This window comes from Lissotriton helveticus, chromosome 10 (assembly GCF_964261635.1).
Source record: "Lissotriton helveticus chromosome 10, aLisHel1.1, whole genome shotgun sequence".
Lineage (NCBI taxonomy): Eukaryota > Metazoa > Chordata > Amphibia > Caudata > Salamandridae > Lissotriton > Lissotriton helveticus.
Genome location: NC_136071.1, coordinates 362,072,045 through 362,091,943, shown reverse-complemented (window position 1 = coordinate 362,091,943; position 19,899 = coordinate 362,072,045). Strand labels below are relative to the sequence as shown.

Sequence of the window (19,899 nt, the reverse complement as noted above, 5' to 3'; positions counted from 1 at the left end):
GGCCAAAGCCAGCAGCCAAGGGTTCTCCACTGTTTTGAATGTGGTGGTGTTGGACATTATAAGGGAGTAGCTAGTGTAGCGCTCGGGGAGGAGTTGCCCTTAGATAAGGGGGGTGAGTGGGCGGTTGTCACTTTAGTGTCCCTGGGAGAGCGGGAGATGGTTCCAAAGATCCAGGTGCCCCCAAATACTACAAAGTATGGGCAATGGGTCACCATCAATGGCCAGAGAGGGGAGGCTTTGAGAGATACAGGAGCCAGTATGACTATGGTGAGGAGTCTGGTGTCTCCAGAGCAGGTGGTTCCCAATGTACTCCACCCCGCCGCGATGGCTGACGGCAGAATGGGCCACTATCCAGTGGCTGAGGTTCCCTTTGAGTGGGAGGGGGTTGCAGGTTCACTTCGAGTTGCCGTAAGCCCTGCCGTGCCAGTCGATTGTCTGTTGGGGAATGACATGGAGCACAACACTTGGAGAGAGGTGGAATACCGGATGCATTCTGCGATGCTGGGTACACCTGACTGGGCCTGTGCAAGCACACGGTCTGCGACTGCCCGGAGAGGGAGTTCGCCTGGGTTGGAGCCTGGAACAATGGCCCAACCCGCTGCTAAAAAGGGACAGACCCGGAGACAGGAAGAGCCTGCTTCGGCTTCCACGCCCCATGTGACAGATCGGCCACCTGCGGTGGTGGGCCAGTAGTCCATGGAGGGGGAAGTAGACTCTCTGGAGGATTTACCCATCCCTGCTGAGTGGCATGTGGAGGGAGGACCTACCAGAGAGGAATTCTGTAAGGGGCAGAGGGAGTGCCCTACCCTTGAGGGACTGAGGCGTCAGGCTGAAGCCCAGGCAGCAGGTGATGCTACGGGACACCACCATATTTACTGGGAGGATGGACTCCTCTACAGTGAACCCAAGGTACCCCTACCTGGCTCATCAAGGGCCTTGGTGGTCCCGCAGCAATACCGAGCCTTTCTGCTGGAATTGGCTCATGCAATACCCTTGGCAGGACACTTAGGCCAGGACAAGACCTTTGCTCGGCTTGTCCTCCACTTTTACTGGCCTCAGATGAAAGTGGCGTCCAACACTTACTGTCGGACCTGTGTATCCTGCCAGGCCAGTGGGGAAACAGGAGTGAAGCTAAAAACTCCCCTGGAACCACTTCCAGTCGTTAGCACCCCCTTTGAAAGGGTGGGCATCGACATTGTAGGGCCATTGGATCCACCAACAACAGCTGGTCACAGGTTTATCCTGGTTCTGGTGGATCATGCCACACGTTATCCAGAGGCCATTCCTCTGAGGACTGTTACTGCCCCTGTGGTGGCTAGGGCCCTGATGGGAATCTTTACCCGAGTAGGATTCCCCAAGGAAGTTGTGTCTGACAGGGGGACCAACTTTCTGTCAGCTTACATGCGGGCGATGTGGAAGGAGTGTGGAGTGACTTACCGGTTCACCACTCCTTATCACCCCCAGTCGAATGGATTGGTAGAGAGGTTCAATAAGACCCTGAAGGGCATGATAAGAAGTCTGCCTGAGAGCCTACGGAGGAAATGGGACGTCCTCCTGCCTTGCTTGCTGTTCTCCTACAGAGAGGTGCCGCAGAAGGGAGTGGGCTTCAGCCCTTTTGAATTGTTGTACGGGCACCCTGTGCGTGGACCTCTCAGCCTGGTGAAGGATGGATGGGAAAAGTCTCCCAGGAAGCCTCCTCAGGATGTGGTGAGCTACATGCTGGCCTTTAGGAGCCAGATGGCCAAGTTGTGGAAGCAGGCTTCTGATAACTTGGAGGCCAGCCAGGCAGTAATGAAGGAATGGTACGACCAAAATGCTCACCCGGTGGAGTTGGAGCCTGGCCAAAAAGTATGGGTGATGGAACCTGAAGAGCTAAGTGCCTTTCAAGATCGTTGGACAGGCCCATTTGAGGTGTTGGAAAAGAAGGGTAAGGCCACTTACTTGGTGGATCTTAAGACCCCGCGACAGCCCCTACGGGTGCTGCATGCCAATCGCCTCAAACCCCACCATGAGAGGCCAGAGGTCATCCTGATGATGGTGACTGATGGTGCCGAGGAAGCAGAAAGCGAGCCTCTCCCGGATCTCTTTTCATCCCAAGAGAAGGATGGGTCGGTGGAGGGAGTGATTCTCTCCCCATCCCTAACTCCTGAGCAACGAGAGGATTGCCGCCAGGTATTGGAGCAGTACTCTTCGCTGTTCTCCCTTGTCCCGGGAAGAACCCACCTGTGTACCCTTGATGTGGACACAGGAGACAGCCCCCCAGTGAAGTAAAAGACCTACAGGCTGTCAGACAAGGTGAAGGCTAGCATCCATGGCGAGGTTGCCAAGATGCTAGAGCTAGGAGTGATAGAACCTTCCAACAGCCCTTGGTCCAGTCCGGTGGTGCTAGTGCCAAAAGCCGCACCACCAGGCACCACACCCGAACTGAGGTTCTGTGTGGATTACCGAGGACTGAATTCAGTGACAAAGACTGAGGCTCATCCGATCCCTAGGGCGGATGAATTAATTGACCGGCTAGGAGCTGCCCAATATCTGAGTACCTTTGACCTCACTTCAGGGTACTGGCAGATTTCCTTGACAGATGGAGCAAAGGAAAGGTCAGCCTTCTCCACGCCTGAGGGACACTTCCAGTTCTGTGTGATGCCCTTTGGGCTCAAGAACGCCCCTGCCACATTTCAGCGGCTGGTGAACCAGGTCCTCTCTGGAATGGAGAGTTTCTCTGCTGCTTACTTGGATGACATTGCTGTCTTCAGTAGCAGTTGGGAGGACCATTTGCAGCATTTGCAAGCAGTTCTCCAGGCCCTGAAACAAGCTGGATTGACAATCAAGGCCAGCAAATGCCAGATTGGTCAGGGGTCGGTTGTGTACCTTGGACACTTGGTGGGTAGGGGGACTGTGCAGCCCCTGCAGGCGAAGATTGAGGCAATCATGGCCTGGGAACCCCCCAAGACACAGACTGAGGTCCGAGCTTTCCTGGGCCTCACAGGTTACTACCGTCGCTTTGTGAAGGGGTATGGCACTATTGTAGTGCCCCTCACAGAGCTCACCTCAAAGAAACAACCTCGACGGGTAGTTTGGACGAGGGCTTGTCAGCAAGCCTTCGAAAAGTTGAAGCAGGCAATGTGTGCAGCACCGGTCCTGAAGGCCCCTGACTTCTCCAAGGAGTTCATTTTCCAAACAGATGCATCAGAACGTGCAGTCGGCCGATCCCTAGATTTCCAGGTGAATCGGCAAGTGGTGAAGAGTGCCGGTTTCTCTGAGGCAGCGCCGCATCAACTGTGAGCGGGACCCCGGGGGCGCCTTCCGCGCTCCTGACGCATTGCCTGCAGCGCTCTGATTGACCGGGAAAGTGAGGGCGAGACACTGCTTAAAGGCGCCTTCGCGCATGCCCCAGTCGTTGTAGCAATCCCCACAGGAGGGGCCTAGGACCGAGCAGGCCCGTGCGAGTAGTGTCCTTCCTGGGAGCGGCCGCCGTGAGAGGCGGTACCAACGCGGGCGTCTCCGCGCATGTCAGCGGGAGTAGCAGCCCCCGCCGGTCAACGCTGAGGAGGAGCGTCGGCTACCGCTGCAGTCAGAGTGAGTGTCCCGCCTCTCCCTTCTGCTCGCGCGCCACACGGAGGAGCTGGCCGAGCAGAGAGGGGGAACTGAGGGGGCATTTTGTTATCGTTCCGTCCTTCCACTCAAGCGCCGAGCAGGAGGAGCTGGCCTGAGTGAGGAGGGGGGGAAGCAGGGGAGCTTTGTGAGGCGAAAGAGCCTTTACCACCCTCGTGTTCCCTGGCCATATCGGTGGTGAATTCCACCAAACGACTGGCGAAGGAAGGACCCAGCAACAGATTATTCTCAAGTAAGGAGGTGGATTGCAGGGGGAAGTGGCACTATCGCCTACAGTGAAGCAATTAAGGCACTGGTCGTTTTCTGCCCTGTTCAATACAGGTTGGGGAGTAGCACAGAGGAATCTGCTGGATAAATGAAGGAATAAATTCCTCATGGAGATTGCTGGTCTTTAACTAAACTTCTGATTAAACTGAAAACTCCTCATTGCAGTTAAATCTGGTCTGGTCAATGTTGGGGAATTGTTGGAATGTATAATTGATGACAAATACCGTAATAAGTTAGCATCTCTGAGGATAGAGCTATTGATTATAAGTCATCTAAATGTAATGTGATGAAAAATTTAAGAGTACTGTGTTTTTGACATTATTTGGCATTTCTAAACGTACTAGTGTTTTTCCCTGGCAGAATGCATTACATTGAACTGTAAATTCTAGAACCAAGAGAACAAAGAGTATATTATTTTTATAAACAAGTACTTATTTTCCTAACAAATTGGTGTAGTGTCCTTTTTAAGTGTTATTGCGTGGATTTACTGCTGGGTGGTCTGCAACCTTCACACTTGTGCCTCTAGAATTGCATGTCTTACCCCTAGGCCAGGCTACCCTAGGTGACCTGGTATCTCAGGTTCTAACAGTGTTTTACTAATTTTACAATTATTGTAAGCTTTTATTAGTTTTGTGTTACTACCTGAGATCTCAGTAGCGTCCAAGATCATATCTTGTAACTACCTGGAATGGTATTGGGGTAAAAGGGCATCTTATTTCATTGTAGGTCTAAAAGCATTTGTGGTTCTTAAAGTACCATGGGATTTTTTCAAATTGGCATAACAAAAGTGGTCCACTTAACTGCACCTACAAATACTCTTTGAATAATTTTTCTAAGTACTGTTTTTGGTCAATTTGGCACACAATCCGATGTATCTTGCTATCACCATATATTTGTCTGCCACTATGTCTCTACTCATTATATACAATGACCACTGCAGAACATTTCATTGATCTTACAAGAGCAATGAGTGTGCACTTAAATGCAAAGTATGATGTTATGGTCCCCATTACAAACAGTTTATGTTCAATGTCAACTAGTAGCCTAAAGGTCATTCTTCTGCAGTTCATAAACAAGCATTTGCTTACACATATTACTACCCTAGGCATCCCCATGAGGATGACCATCAAACCTGTAACACTATTTCCAGGTTTTCTTACCTCTTTGGTAAAAGGCCGGAGAGGTCCAGATGGTGAGGTGGGACCTTGGGGTTGCTGAGGTCTCCGGGTGCTCTCTGGCTTTACTCCAGCACTTAGATTGTCGTCCCCACTGATACAAACAGGAATAAAATAGCATTAAGAAAAAATAAAATGAGAATTGTGGTCAGATAAGCTCTATGCCTGAGCTGCATTCATCTTGTTGGATCTGAAGCATGAACTAACCCCTAAACCAGCGAGCCTCAAAGGACCATAACGAGTGAAACAAGTTGTTGTAAAATGTAGAAATATCACAGTAGGGTAGTTTTTCTGAAAATGCAGTGTGCTTGATAGCAAAGATCACATCAGGTTTGTTTCTGCAAGGCTTTTAAGCTATAGCAAAGTCACTCTTGTCCAAGAGCCATTTTAAAAATACACCAGCTTGTTTGAAAAATGACTGATTTCCAACTGGGCCAATCCACGGTTGATACATTGCAAAATTATCTAGAATTTAATGAAAATAGATAATTTCTTTTTTAAAACACATGTTACAGTGACTTTATAGTCAGCTGAAAATTTTAGTTAAAATGTAACATTTTGAATTAAAAAAACTGAAATTTACTAGCTATAGTTAAATAAAGAAACTATAACTCGTGCCCGTATCATGCACAGTGTTGTCATCAATGGTGTAATTTCTGATCTCCTAAGTGATATTCACAATGATGTCATGGAACACTTCATGAGTGATGTAACATGTGAGCTCATAAGCATTGCATGGAGGGGTCACAAGTTTTTTTGCTTCAGTTAACTATAGTGATTTTTTGTGGTATTTTGAGTTTAACACGTCACTTTTAAAAACCTCACCTCACCATAAAGTCACTTTAACTTTGTATTTTTCTGTAACTTTTTTGGATTTTTTGAATGTACTGTAATATTTTATTACCAGGCCTTACTATATCTATCTTTGGCTGTGCACGGCATGGTGTTGAGCGCAGAGCCTGGCCCCGGTCCCAGCCCCTAGTTAGTTGGATTAGGAGCCAAAGGTAATACGTGGCGGGGGTGGTCAGGCATTGCAGCCAGCCCACGCTGAAGGGACTAGGGGGTTTACAGCCTGCTGGTGCAAGGCCTGGCGTGTGTGTGTGTGGGGGTGTATGTGGGAATGTGTGTATGTGTGTCTGTGTGTCTGTCTGTGTGTCTGTGTGTTAGACATGTCTGTCTTAGGGTAGTCTTCCCCCATATTTTTTGCCTGCTTGCCTCCAATTTTGCTGAATTCGTTTTGTTGGCCTTAGGACTCTGTACACTTTACCACTGCTAACCAGTGCTAAAGTACTTGTGCTCACTTACCTAAACATGGCTTGATGGGCATATACCCAATTGACATATTACATTGTTACTTTTTTTTTTTTTTTTTTTTTTTATTATGTTTTATTGATCACTTAACATACAGTTACATTACTGTGAGCACATCGCAGTAAGGAAGCATAAATCAGGTTAGCATGTGCATGGCATTCAAAAACAATAACAGCAGTCACTAGTCGGAGAAGTACAATCGCCACATAATAACTAGATCGTCAGCATCAATGCGAAAGCCGGCAATGTGACCAGGTGATATCTTCTTGTTACATATCATTGCATATAGCGTCATCTATCCCACCAGAGTATCCGGTGCGCCATGGTGTCCAGGACGCGCCCTTGGGTCATTGCCCTCCATGCCACCCTCAACTTCATGTTTTGTGTTACGGTGTAATGTTTCCCAAGTGAGGGGCCTCTCCGAGCAGAGCGGTCTCATAGTCCGGTGCGGTAACTCCGCTGTCTGTAAGCTCTCCATGTCCACTATCATACGTCAGTGGAGCGATGTGGCTGGAACTACCGCATGTTATGTGGTTTTGGATGTGTCTGCAAATCTTAAAAGTACAGCGCTGTCAACTGGGGGGCAACAGTCTGTAAAACCAACCTCCGAACGGAAGGAGTGAGAAGAAGAAACATCAGGGAAGGGGCAGACATTAACTCAAGGGAAGGGGGTGCTGCATTGCGGCTCTGATTGTCAAAGTCCCGTGATCAGGTACCGTGTCTATGTGAGTTGTGACTATTCTGCAATCGTAGGTCGGCGTGAGTGGGTGAGAGGCGGGGTGCGTCCAACCCTGGGGAATGGTGGCTCTGTGTGAGTCGGGTGCAAGGTCATTCGTCCCCGGGGGGATGGGGGAAAGGGGGGGCCAGGGGGGGAGGCAGGGCTAGGTTACGGCTCCATGTCCTATGTGTGCGTGTGCATTATTCGCTCTGGTGCCACCGTGTGTCCCTCCCCATCTACATATCTTCATAGTACAGGGGGAGCACCCTGTCTATGTGATGCCCTGCTCCTGACACGCCTTACCAAAGGTCTGCAGGAGGTCGTCCCAGGTCTGCGCAATTGGTATGGCTCTTCGTCCCGCGGTCTCTTCTCTACGGAGAATCGTGCCTTCTGCTGTCGCCCAGTAAGTGAAAGAGGCACCCCAATGTTTCGTTTGTGGCGGGTTTGCATCTTTCCAGTGCCGTGTTATGAGTCGTTTGGCAGTCACCAGTCCCAGGTCCCAGGTCCCAGAACCTGGCACGGGCTTTGCTTTGCTTCGTCCTCTTGAACAACCCCAGCTCGCAAGTTTCCCATGTATATTGTAGTTCCGTCCCTGCACCTTTCGTTAACAGTGCAGTCACATCCCGCCAGTACGTCCGCAGCCTGGGGCACGCCCACAGCATATGCAGAAGGTCGGCGTTTAGCAACGAGCAGCGCGGGCAGCCGGAAGTATCTATTGCAAAGTATCGGTTGATTTTGTCAGGGGACAGGTATGCTCTGTGCATGATGTAGAATTGTATGATTTTAAATCTCGAGTTGCGTGGGATATGGCGTGGTCCCTCCAGAATTCTCTCCCATTCCTTGTCTGTCCAGTCCCTCCCTCTGTCAGCTGCCCATTTGTCTCTCAGCGGCTGGAGCGTGCATGCTGTGTGTGACTGTAATGCCTGTGCCAGCCAGTGTATTACATGGGACCCATTCCCCATGATGTGGAGGTACTGCATCAGCAGGTGTGTCTGCGGCTCCTCCGTCATGTCTCCCCAGCGTCTCGTGTATTCGCGAATCATGGAGGCATGTAGTAGGAATTGTCCTGCCGGCAGATCGGCGTCCTCCACTAGGCTCTCAAACGGGATCAGGGCGCCATCTTTGTACAGATCCGCCATTGTTTCTATCCCCGCTCGCTCCCAGCTCTCTAACAAAGTCGCTGTAATGACTCCTCCGGCCCTGGGCGTGCCCTGCAGCGGTAGCGCGGGGGCGTATGGTGGGACCAACTGCGTGAGTCTTAGTGCGCGTTTGTAGCATTTGAGTGCCACCGTCAGGTGCAGCTGTGTCCCGTGGGTTGCTTTAGTTAAGGGGTGGAATAGCGTGAGCGCCCGGGCGTGGGTCAGGGCCGGTGCCTCCGAAGCCGTATCAGTCAGGTTCTCCCCTGCGAGCCAGCCCACCACCCATTGTAGCTGTGCCGCAAGATAGTAAAGCTCCTGATTGGGGACTGCAAGTCCCCCCAGGGATGTCGGAGCGTATAATTTTTTCAGCGCCACTCTGGGCCTCCCTGTGTTCCAGATGAGCGCCCGGATCATAGTCTCCAGCTCTCTAAAAATCCGGGTGGGAACGTACACCGGGATGTTCGAGTAATAGTATAGGAGCCTCGGGAGCGCTATCATCTTCGTCAGGGTGACTCTGGCTGGGACATTCAGTGGAAGCGTGTTCCAGAAAGCCATTTGGGCTCGCAGGGAGGAGATGGCTCTGACTAAGTTGCCTTCCAGCACGTCCACCGGGGACCGGTAGATGTGGATGCCCAGGTATTTGAAGGCGCCTGCGTGCCAGGTCAGCGTCGTTCCCCCCAGTCGTACCTCACATTCCTGCATGTCGGGGTGAAAGGCGTAAGCCCCGGACTTCCCCCAGTTAACTTTCAGTCCCGAGTGGGTCGTGAACTCTCGTAGGGCGTCCGTGAGTCCTTGCGGTATCTGTGTGAGGTTTCTAACGTAGAGAAGCAGGTCATCCGCATATAGCGAGACCGTGTGCGTGCCATCTATCAATGGAATACCCAAATCTGCACCCTGCCTCCTCAGCGTTTCCGCAAGCGGTTCCATCGCTAAGGAGAAGAGCAGTGGCGACAAGGGGCAACCCTGTCTCGTGCCCCGCCTGACTTGTATGGTGTCTGACAGGAGGCCTCCGAGCCGGACCCGCACGCTGGGCGTCCGGTAGAGGAGGCCGACCATATCCGTGTATGCCTCTCCCAAGTCGTACTTCTGCATTACTGCTGCGAGATACGGCCATTCCACTGAATCGAATGCCTTTTCCAGATCTAGTACAAGACACCCCGATCGTGGCCAAGGCGTCCTCGCATATTCTTGTACCCTGAATAGTCGGCGGATATTTTGTGATGTACTACGTGTGGGAACAAAGCCGTTTTGGTCTGCGTGGACCAATGTGGGCGTATAGAGGGCTAACCTTCGGGCCAGTGTGGACGCTAAAATTTTATAGTCGGTATTCAGAAGGGCGAGCGGCCGGTATGAACCCAACTGTGTTCCATCCTTTCCGGGTTTTAAGATGGAGACCAGGGTGGCTTCATTCAAGGTGGGTGGTAATGAGGAGTCCTCCAGTGCTGCCTCGTACATTTTAATCAGTTCAGGGATCAGGAGGTCCGGGTATGCCTTGTAGAACTCCACTGGGAGTCCATCGGGGCCCGGGGATTTCCCATTGGAGAGCGCCGCAATGACCACTCGAAGCTCTTCTGAAGTGATAGGCGCCGCCAGTTCGTCTCGGTGAGCATCCCTAAGAGTCGGTAGTGGTATCGATCTGAGGTACTCCTCCGTGTCCGGAGTGGGAGTAGGTAGGCAAGAGTGGTATAGTGTATTGTAGTGGCTAGTAAACGCACAATGAATCTCCTGTTGTGTGTGTAAGAGTACTCCTGTGGCTCCCAATATTTTCGTGACCGGTTTCGTCTTTTCCTCCCTGCTAATTAACCATGTCAGTAGCTTGCCTGGTTTATCTCCCTTGTCGTGGGTGCGTGCCGCGTGGGCGGCATAGTTCAAGCACCGCAGCCTCTCTATCAGCTTCTCGTGCTCCGCTTGCGCGGCCCGCAACTCTGCTCCGTCATCTCCCACTGTGTTTTGTTCATGTCGTAGCAGATCTGCCTCCACTTTTTTGAGGTCTTTCTCGACACGCCGCTTAAAGTTTACTTGCGTGCCCAGGCATTGTCCCCTTATCACCACTTTGAACGCGTCCCATTCTATCTGGGGGGTGGATGCTGTGCCTGTGTTTTCCTCGAAGTAGTGTACCATATGCGTGAACAGCGAATCCCGGAAAGGTGCGTCCAACAGGAGATCTGGTTGCAGTCTCCAGGTGGGGATGGGAGGATGTGTGCTCGCCCATGTGACCTCCAACATGTGGGGATTGTGGTCCGAATGTGTCCGGCCCATATAATATGCTCCAGTCGCTAATGGGAGTAGGTCGTCAGTGAGCATGTATCGGTCTAGTCGTGTGTGTAGGTCATGCGCACCCGAGTAGTATGAATATGTCCGGGTGCCAGGGTTTCGGTGTCGCCACACATCTTGGAGGTTCCAGTGAGTGGCCCAGGCTATAAGAGCTTTCATGGCGCCCACTACCGGTGCAGTAGGTAACGGTGGGAAGGAGCGGTCCAGTGTAGTGTCTAGCACGCAGGTGTAGTCCCCCCCTAGTATCCAGGGGGTCCCATGCCAGTGTGATAGAGCTGCCGATACTCTCGTGAGAAATCCCTGCTGATCCGTGTTGGGGGCGTAAACAGACGCCAAAACTATTGGGCGTCCATCTAGGTATCCCTTCACAGTTACCAGCCTCCCCTCTCCATCTATGTAAGAGTCCTCAATGTCAAACGGGGTCCCCGGTCTCATCCATATCAACACACCCCGTGCGTAGGAGGAGAACCCTGTCGCGTATAGGTGTCCGCGCCATCGCCTGCGTAGTGTGTGTACCTCGGGTGTTGTCAAATGCGTCTCCTGCAGGAGTGCTATTTGGACCTTGTGCCTCTTCAGGTATGAGTAGATCATGTACCTACGCGAGGGTGTATGTATGCCACGCACATTCCAGGTGCAGATCTTAACCGCAGTCATCACAAGTCATCAGTTGTTCTTCTCCCTCCACCCTCGTGGGTCCCATTGAAGGGCCCATTACATTGTTACTTATAAGTCAATTATAGAGTGGCATTCCATATACTCCTTCTTTGAAGTATCTCCCACTTCCAAGGCACCACTAGGTATAAGGGCTGGGCATTAGACCCTACCACTTCAGTGGACCTGTGGATACTCTGCCTGGAAAGACTGCTGCACTGCTGAAGGACATCCACTCTGCTGGACTGTGGCTTTTATAGAACTGCTTTCTTGTTGTGCTGACCTGCTGCCCTCGTTGCTTGGATGAGAAGGACTGGACCTGCATCATGTGACCCTTTAACCTAGAGTGACACCAAGGGAGAGTTGGCTGGTCTTCTAATCTGAAGTCTCAGGGACATAAAAGACTTCCAACCCAACTGCTTCTGCACCTGGGCTTTGCCATCTGTGAGTCTGTCCTTCAAAGTGGTGCCAACCCAGCCCTGGACCTTTGGAAGTGGGCCTAAGGTGTTGCTCTGGCAAAACCAACCATTGCAGTCGATGTGGAGATCGAAACCAGCACATCACCATCACTGCAAGGGTCACAATCGATGCATCACCACCATTGCGAGGATCGGAACTAGCACATTGCTACATGGATCGGAGTCAACACATCATCTGCACCCCGCATCTTCACAGACAACAAGATCCTCGCTGTTGACGCATTTTGCACCAAGGTACTGTTGCACAGCTGCCCAAGCCTGGTGTCTGTAGCCAGCCTGCGCTCCATCGTGGTCTGCCTGATCTTTTGACTTTCTCCCAGTCCAGCGTTACCAGATATTCCTCATTGGCACTTTGAAGTTTTTGGGTGCTATTTTCACTTGTGGCTCGTGGTATCTCGGGTTTGTATCCGCCCTAGTGCCCACTACAGCCACTTTGACCCTGCTAGAGCACATTGATTCTTCGACGGTGAGGAGAGGGGCCATTGCTTTCATTTTTTGTTTTTATAATAGAGAAAGGTTCTTTTACCCACGCCCATGTTTCAAGATTAAAAACAACCCATTGGGGGGCACAAGGCCATTTCTCTACTGATGTATAAAGGGGGGCCTCCCCCTCCTCTCATTCTAACTCTACCGCCTGGGAGTACAGTGTATGGAGTGCTTCAGCCAAGCATAATTCAACCTAATTCCAATTTTCCCCTGCTCGCTGTTTTAGGGTGATTAGGGTGATCTGCTGGACCAGAGTGTCATATTCTGGTCATTTTGTTTGAATTGTTACCAGTCTGACTTTGGCTATTTCGGATACTTTGATCGGTGTAGACAAGTACTACTGCAGGATTCCTAGACCCATTTCCTCATAAACAAAGTTTATAAGTTCAACTTTGCTCATCTGCAATAACAGCAGGAAAAACACACTAAGGGCCTCATTATGATGGAGGATTTTCCGCCTCCTCCGGGCCGGCGGAAGCCACCTCCGGCCCGGAGGAGGCGGAAAATCCTCTGCGGAGTCACCTAGACCCATCCCCGCATTACGATGGCTGGTGGGTCTTGGTTTCTGTCCGCAGCTTTTCCGCCGCGGTCGGATTACAACCGCGGCGGAAAAGCTCTCATTTGGCTGGCAGTGTCTATCAGACACCGTCAGCCAAATTAGGAAGCATTTGTAAACATGCTTTTCCGCGGCGGTTTTTCCGCCGTGGAAAAGCATGTGTACTTTTGATTTTGGGGGCCCGTTGCGGGCCCCCAGGGTGTAGGCGGGTGGGGGGTGCACATGGGGGGTACCTATGGTACCCCCCAGTATTTACATGCACAAAGCGGCAGGCACCGCGCGGTGCCTGCCGCTTTGTGCATGTAAATGTTAATCATGCACTTTTAACATTGCGGCGGGTGCTGCTTGAAGCAGCACCCGCCGCAATGTTAAATATCCAGGATGTGACCGCCAGGGTGGCGGTCACATCCTAATTTGCACGGAGGGACCGCCGCTGCCCCTGCGGACGGTCCCTGTACCTCTGGGGTGGCGGACGGACGCAAGTCCGTCCGCCATCCTAATCGGCCCCTTAGTGTTTACCTCAGCGAGCCATAAGACCACGGGGGCCATGAAGTCAAGCTGTCCACGTGGGGCAGCGTTACACTCGCAAACCAAGCAAAGAAAAAAGAGACTAGCTAAAGGTGATTTCTGGTATATGGAGCAGTTTACTTAATAACATGGGCACTATAATCCTGCAAATATGACCCTGCTCTCAAAATACAAAATCCCTCTGCCGTCAAGGCCTACCATAAAACTTCACGGAAATCACGCGCTGAATATTTTGCAGAAAAAAATCAAAAATAGTAATATTCCGGCCAAAAGTATTTTTCCCCACTGAATGGTATTAGAAATCCCGCTTCAGCAAAGACATCCACCACTCTTACTAACTCTCAATGCGAGGTCTTAGCCACTTTTTTGTTAATAAAGTTGAGGACCTTCACAAATCCTTTCCATCCACTATTAACGTTGAAGAGTGTATTCATCACCCAATCTGCTAGGGTACTCGTCTATCCTCCTTCCTGGCACTATCCTGTGAAACGTTAAGGACTCTTTGTTACAAAATCAAATCAGGATCTCCAGCTGATCCTTTTAAATCTGATCAGCTTCTACAATTCCTACCCCTACTCCTACCCACGCTCTGTGAATTGATAATCCTATCCCTAGCATCTGCAGTTGTTCCTACCTCTTGAAAGTATGCCAAGGTCATTCCCTTGTTAAAAAAGCCAACCTTGGATGCTTCCAAACCAGAAAGCTCCCACACGATTTCACTACTCCCTTTTGTGCTAAAGTCACAGAGTCTTACATCAAGTCCATCCTGATCAAATCTATAGAATCCAAAAATATTCTAGACCTAGCGCAGAACAGTTTCAGACCGGGCCACAGTACTGAATCTGCTTTGCTGGCAGTGACTGAACAACTGCGGAGCTCATTGGATGAAGGCCATACCTCAGCATTGATTCTCCTCAACCTTAGCACCATCTTCGACACTGTATCTCACAAAATCCTGGTGCAAATTTGCAAGAGATTGGCCTAGGTGATACTGCTCTCAACTGGCTCGTGGCCTTTCTATCAGTCAGATACTTTCAAGTAATTTCACCTCCTTACTGCTCCCAGAAGCAGCTCGTACATCACGGGGTTCCACAGGGCTCGGCTCTGAGCCCCACATTGTTTAATATCTACATTCAACCCCTGGCGGGAGTCGCAAAAAGCAGGGGCCTCCCTATAGTCTCATACACTGATGATACTCAGCTTGTGTTCTCTCTATCCAACACCTCTGACCAACACATTACCAAGTTATGTAATGACATGATGGCCATCGCGGAATGGATGACAGCCAACTGTCTTCAGTTGAATGCAAGTAAATCCGAAATCCTCGTAGTAGGAAGGGATATGCGTTTTTGGAGCAATCAATTATGGCCTGCCACACTGGGAGTTTTCCCTACTCCCAAGGATACTGTAAAAAACCTGGGCATTTGGTTAGACTGTGCACTTACTTTCCAGGCACAGACAAAATCAGTGGCTGGCACCGATTTTGGACTCCTACGCGGTCTGAAGCAGCTGCTTGGGTTCTTTGACACTCAACCATGCCAGAGCATTATACATTCTACTATTCTTTCAAGGCCGGACTACTACACTTCTCTGTATCTGGGTGCTAATAAAGCAGGCATCAACCTCCTGCAGATGGTGCAAAACGCCACTGCTCATACCCTCTTTACCCTCCCAAAATCTTGCACTACTTCCAAATACATACGTTAGCTACACTGGCTTCTGATGGAAAAGAGAATTCAATTCAAGTCTCTGAGCATCGCTCACAGAATTTTCTATGTTCAAGCCCCTCTCACTCTAGCCAATCTTCTCATCCCCTATGCACCAGAGAGCGCCCTCCACTCCTCCGCTCCTCAAACCAGCATTTGCTACATATTCCCAGAGTTAGAAGTTCTAGTTTCCTCTCTCTGGAGCGCACTCCCAAGCACTATCAGAAATCTACAGGATCATGGGGCTTTCAGGAGGGCAGTTAAGACCTGGCTCTTCCCTTGATTTATCCTCTGTCTCACCCCCACTCCTCGGTTTGTACCGGTGGATCTAGAGCTAGGACGCCCCGTCGCTGGGGCAGCCATGCACTCTACAAATCTCAAATGACATCACTGATGACATCATCCAGTGAATGTGGTTTGCTTCGATATTTAATTAGGTATTATATATATATAGCAATCTGCCTTGAAGTCTGAGTTGGTGTATAAGTGTCTGAATGGAGGATTTAGTAGCAGAGTGAATGGCTATCTAAGTGACTAATTTAAAGTGTCTCACTAAATATATGAGATAGTGATTAAACTTTGTGAATAACTGTATCACTCTATCTCTTGATGTGTAAAGTACTACATAAGTTGGTTACTAGCTATGTGAAAGTGTATATTAGTTATTAATTAGTTAAGTGAGTATTTGTATGTGATAGTGAATGAATGTGTGTGTGGTTGGGTGGGAGGTGTGTGACTGTCCAATGATGTGTAAATAGTTGATTTAGTAGGTATATGAGGTTAAGACTGTATGTGGAAACAGTTGTTTGGATGAGTGAATGTCTTCATAGGTGTGTAGTGACTGAGTTTTTTTATGGATAAGTGGCTCGAGTATGACCATTGCCCACTACCATCTCAGTATATTTTAGCCTAATATAGTGATAGTTAGGCCTGTTTGTGACTTCATCTTGCTTAATGGAAGGACTTGCCTATTGGCTTTGGCATGATCTTATGCCTTCTTGCATACTAATTTTGGCTCTTTGCAGGAGTAGAGGCCTATGCTTGAGCAACTCCATATTCTAAACTGCATCCATCTTCTGAGCCTCTTTAGGTGAGAGGTTATGTTTTAATTCCTAGTTGTTATTCGCTCTTGCTAAACTAGAGAGGACCGGTTCTTATCAGAGGAATGTGCTCACTCGATGCCGGAATCATAGCAAAATGCTTGGCCAGCTGCTTGTTGTGCTCTCATCGTTCGAGGTGGTACAGGAATCCAGTGAGAACGGTAGGCGGAGTTTGATAGAAACTTCGATGGAGAGCTGCATTCTACATTAGAGAAATGGGGTCCGAGAGAGGGTGAGATGTTGGTCTGGGGGTTTGGCGGTCTGGTGATACATCACGGTGCAGACGTGCAGTCATGACTGTGGAACAGAGAGTCCTGACCCAACCAGAGAGGAAAAGAGAGATGGACCCTTCTTCAGATGCAAAGATGCCTAAGATTATGGTGAGGTGTTCCATGTATATCTAACTTTATCTAACTATGCCTTTTATTTTCAGGTTTTATGTATATGTATGTGTTGGTGATTGCTATAAATGTTTACTGTGATATTTAGTTATTTCTTCTTCCTTGTCATCCTATTATCATGTAATAAAGAAACCCCAGAGCATATAATTTGTTTGTATTCCTTGTGAGGGAAGGTTGGTACCCTTTTTTACCAAGTACTTACAGAGGGATGGGCGATTCCCTTCTAATGGGTAATTGTTGATACAGGAGGGAAATCGGCTCCCAGCAGGGATGTCTAAATTCTATTTATTCTATCCAATACATTGCTAGGAGGAGCATGCGCTATGTACCCTCTCGGATGGGGAGGTGTTGTGATTTGCTGTGTACCCTCTTGGATGGGGAGGTGTTGTGACTTGTTATTTGCAAGCTCCTCGGCAATGGTCTTATATGTTGTTAGTGTTTATTCCTTTCTTGGGTAAGTATTGTGAAATGTGGTGTCTTTCTGGATCCTGAGAAAGGATGTGATAAGTAATGGCCTGGTGACTGACAGAAGCACCAACATATTCAGAAAAGCAGGTCATTACAAGATGTGATGATGAGTAAATATATTTCTCAAAGATACATGTCCAACAAACTAGAAATGCAAAAGGCAGAATATGTGACAGTTGTTGTATATAAATAAGTATACATAAGACTCAGTGATTGTATGAGTGAATGTATGGATAACTGTATTCTTGTAATAGTGATTTTATAACACACTACGTATGAGTTACTATCTACATGAATAAATAAAGTGGTCTTTGTGTAAGTGTGTAGCTTACTAAATATCAGTATGATCAATTGTTTGCATAAGTGAGTAGGATGACTGCATAAGTAGATATGATGTGAGCTGGTTTGCAATGTTGATGTAGGTGTATAAGTATATTTAATAGTGTTATATTGATCTTTGTTAGCATGTATAAGTGAATCTATAAGTAAGTGTTTAGATGTGTGTGCAGATCTAGGAATCACTAAGTGGCTTTTTAGAAATTTGTATTGGTGTATCAATGCTTTCAAGTATGGTATAATGAGTGTTAAAAAGTTATTCTGGTGAATGATAAGATGTATCAGATTGTCACGTGGATGATGTCATCAATGATGTCATCAGTGATGTCATTTGAGATGTCATCAGTGATGTCACTGACCATGTCATGAATTATGTAATATGTGAAATAATCTATATTTATAAAGCAAAAATGCCTCTGACACCATAGATCGAACAACCAATATTTTTTACCCAAAATATTTTTTTATTATCCTTGGGGTATATTCAAATATACTGTCTGATTTTTCACATTTATTTTACAAAACATTCATGCCTGTCACTAAGCAAACTAGACAATGTTATCTTGCCTTCTCTTATCTCTTCTTTAGATATATACACATCAAACAAACAATCAACAGAATGTGCCCAATGATTATATACAGTGCAAAAAAATGGGGTTTTAAAACCTACAGTGCATTATTCACAAAACTGATGATGAATCAAAAATAAAGCTCAGGTATATGTGACATCCTAAAACATTGCATCAGGTGAAGATTGCTCCTATTACACTCTATTACCATGGGATGAAACAAAGACAAGTTGCTACTTTTCTTATCCTTGAATTATAATATTTTTATGGCCAAGGGAGAGGTCAAGGATGGAAATTAGAGCTCAAGGGTAGTGCCCCTTGACGGGGTTCTATTGTGTCCAAATCATCAGCAGTGGATTGCGGGTGCGTGAGTTATAGTTAGTACCATTAACTATAACGGGGGAATTTCAATGGTTTTGTACGAGTGAAATGTCCAACTAACTATAACACCCCTGAAACCAGTGTTTTTTTCAGTGAATTTCTGAGGTTTTTTAAATGCAAATTCCTAACTATAACATGTCTGAAACCTATGTTTTTTTCAATTAATTTTAAAGGTTTTGTAAATGACAATTTTTAAATATATTTATTCTTATATTTATTTTTTTGATACTGATTTACTATTTTTTTTAAACTATTTATTTTTAGATATTTTATTTTTTAAATTACATTACATTTTGTGGCCCGCCTTCCTTTTACTTTTTTGGGCCCTGGGGACCTCTCCCCCTAGAGCCTGACCCGTAAATCTAACTTTATTCATTTTTTTTATAGGAAGGGGATTCTTATAGAAAGAAATATAAGTTACTTGTAAGTATACTTAGAACTACTTTCAGGGTCGGTGTTGGGCTAAAAGATGCAGCACTGGGTTCTCTCCTGATAAAAGGAGAGTAAATTGGAATTCGTTGTTCTGTTGATTTTAGGTGAATATTTTAAAGTTCCAAAACTCCACACTTAGAAGAATTTGCAAGTGAAACAACTCAATGTTAGTCTATGAAAGAAAATTCACTTAGCAGGTAAATAGTGTTATTGTTACCTTTTCTTACTCGGGGGTGGATCCTGGATCCAGCACTTGTGCATCTCCTCGAAACAGTTGAAAGAATGCAAATTACCAAAGACGTGCGGAAGCCCAGGTTTCTTTTTTTTTAATATCGCTTGATTGCGCGGATCATACGCGCACCCCGCGATTTTACCCCTACAAAAAAATTGGGGCTCTGGGGGTCCTTGTGGGACCCCCTGAGCAGACCTAGAGCATCAGGGTGTGTTTACTCTCCCCCTTTTCACGTTTTAAACACACATTTTACACGCTTCTACAGCCTCCCTTCTACCGAGTCATAAAATCCAATTAGCATTCAGTGCATGATCTAAAGGGTACCCTTATGGTACGATGACAATAAGCGGAGTATCCATATTCAATTTTTTTATGGGAAGGGGGCCGCGAGGCCCCCCTCATGCGGCCAATTCTGAGCACCCATCCCCCGGAGCATGGCTAAATATATATTTTTATTTTATGGAGGAGGGTTACATAGCTCCCGACCTGAAGTCACTTCAGGGTCCCGGGGACCACATTCCCCAGAAACGGCCTTTTTTAAAAATTTATTTTGGTCGTCACCATTGAGGACCGTGGGAGGGTCTCCAATTCCCCCACTGTCCTGGTGTTCAAACGACATCCGGACTCCATCTGTGTATTTACCCCCTAGGAGTTGCCTTCACTTTGCGCATGCATGTTTGTGGTAGTGTTTGCGTGTTAATGTTACGCATGCACACAATACGTCCCACCGTCTGGCTAAGTACCCCTAACGTATTTCATTTTATTTGCGCATGCTCCATTACAACATGCCCAATCACAGCTCTCACACCCAGTGACATCATGCTCAACCAATCATCGTTCTGCAAAGCATTTATAACCTGCCAACCTTCTGGAAATGTTACTATTCCGCAGTCACAGCCATTGATACTGTTCGTATCCACTTCTTCGTAGGTGAGCACTTTTTTTTAGAGTAATTAAATTAATTAATTTGAACGATCTATAAATGCCACGTAAATGCAAATTTTTGATTGATTTGACAATGTTGTTTTTAAGCAAGCTTTCCTGCTTTTCTATATCATTAAATTTGACTTTGTAACTT

The 19,899-nt window shown here is 47.7% G+C and overlaps 1 protein-coding gene across 1 annotated transcript in view; it reads right to left on the bottom strand.

The window, feature by feature from the left end:
* Positions 1 to 19,899, bottom strand: part of LOC144784018 (SCO-spondin-like) — a 1,726,865-nt gene that overhangs the window by 1,160,084 nt on the left and 546,882 nt on the right. Inside the window, exons 47-48 of the mRNA XM_078662721.1 lie at positions 8,028 to 10,498; positions 5,040 to 5,148 (exon numbers count right to left, since the gene is read on the bottom strand). Of these exons, the coding sequence (XP_078518847.1) occupies positions 5,040 to 5,148; positions 8,028 to 10,498 (2,580 nt within the window). The remainder of the gene's footprint in view (positions 1 to 5,039; positions 5,149 to 8,027; positions 10,499 to 19,899) is intronic.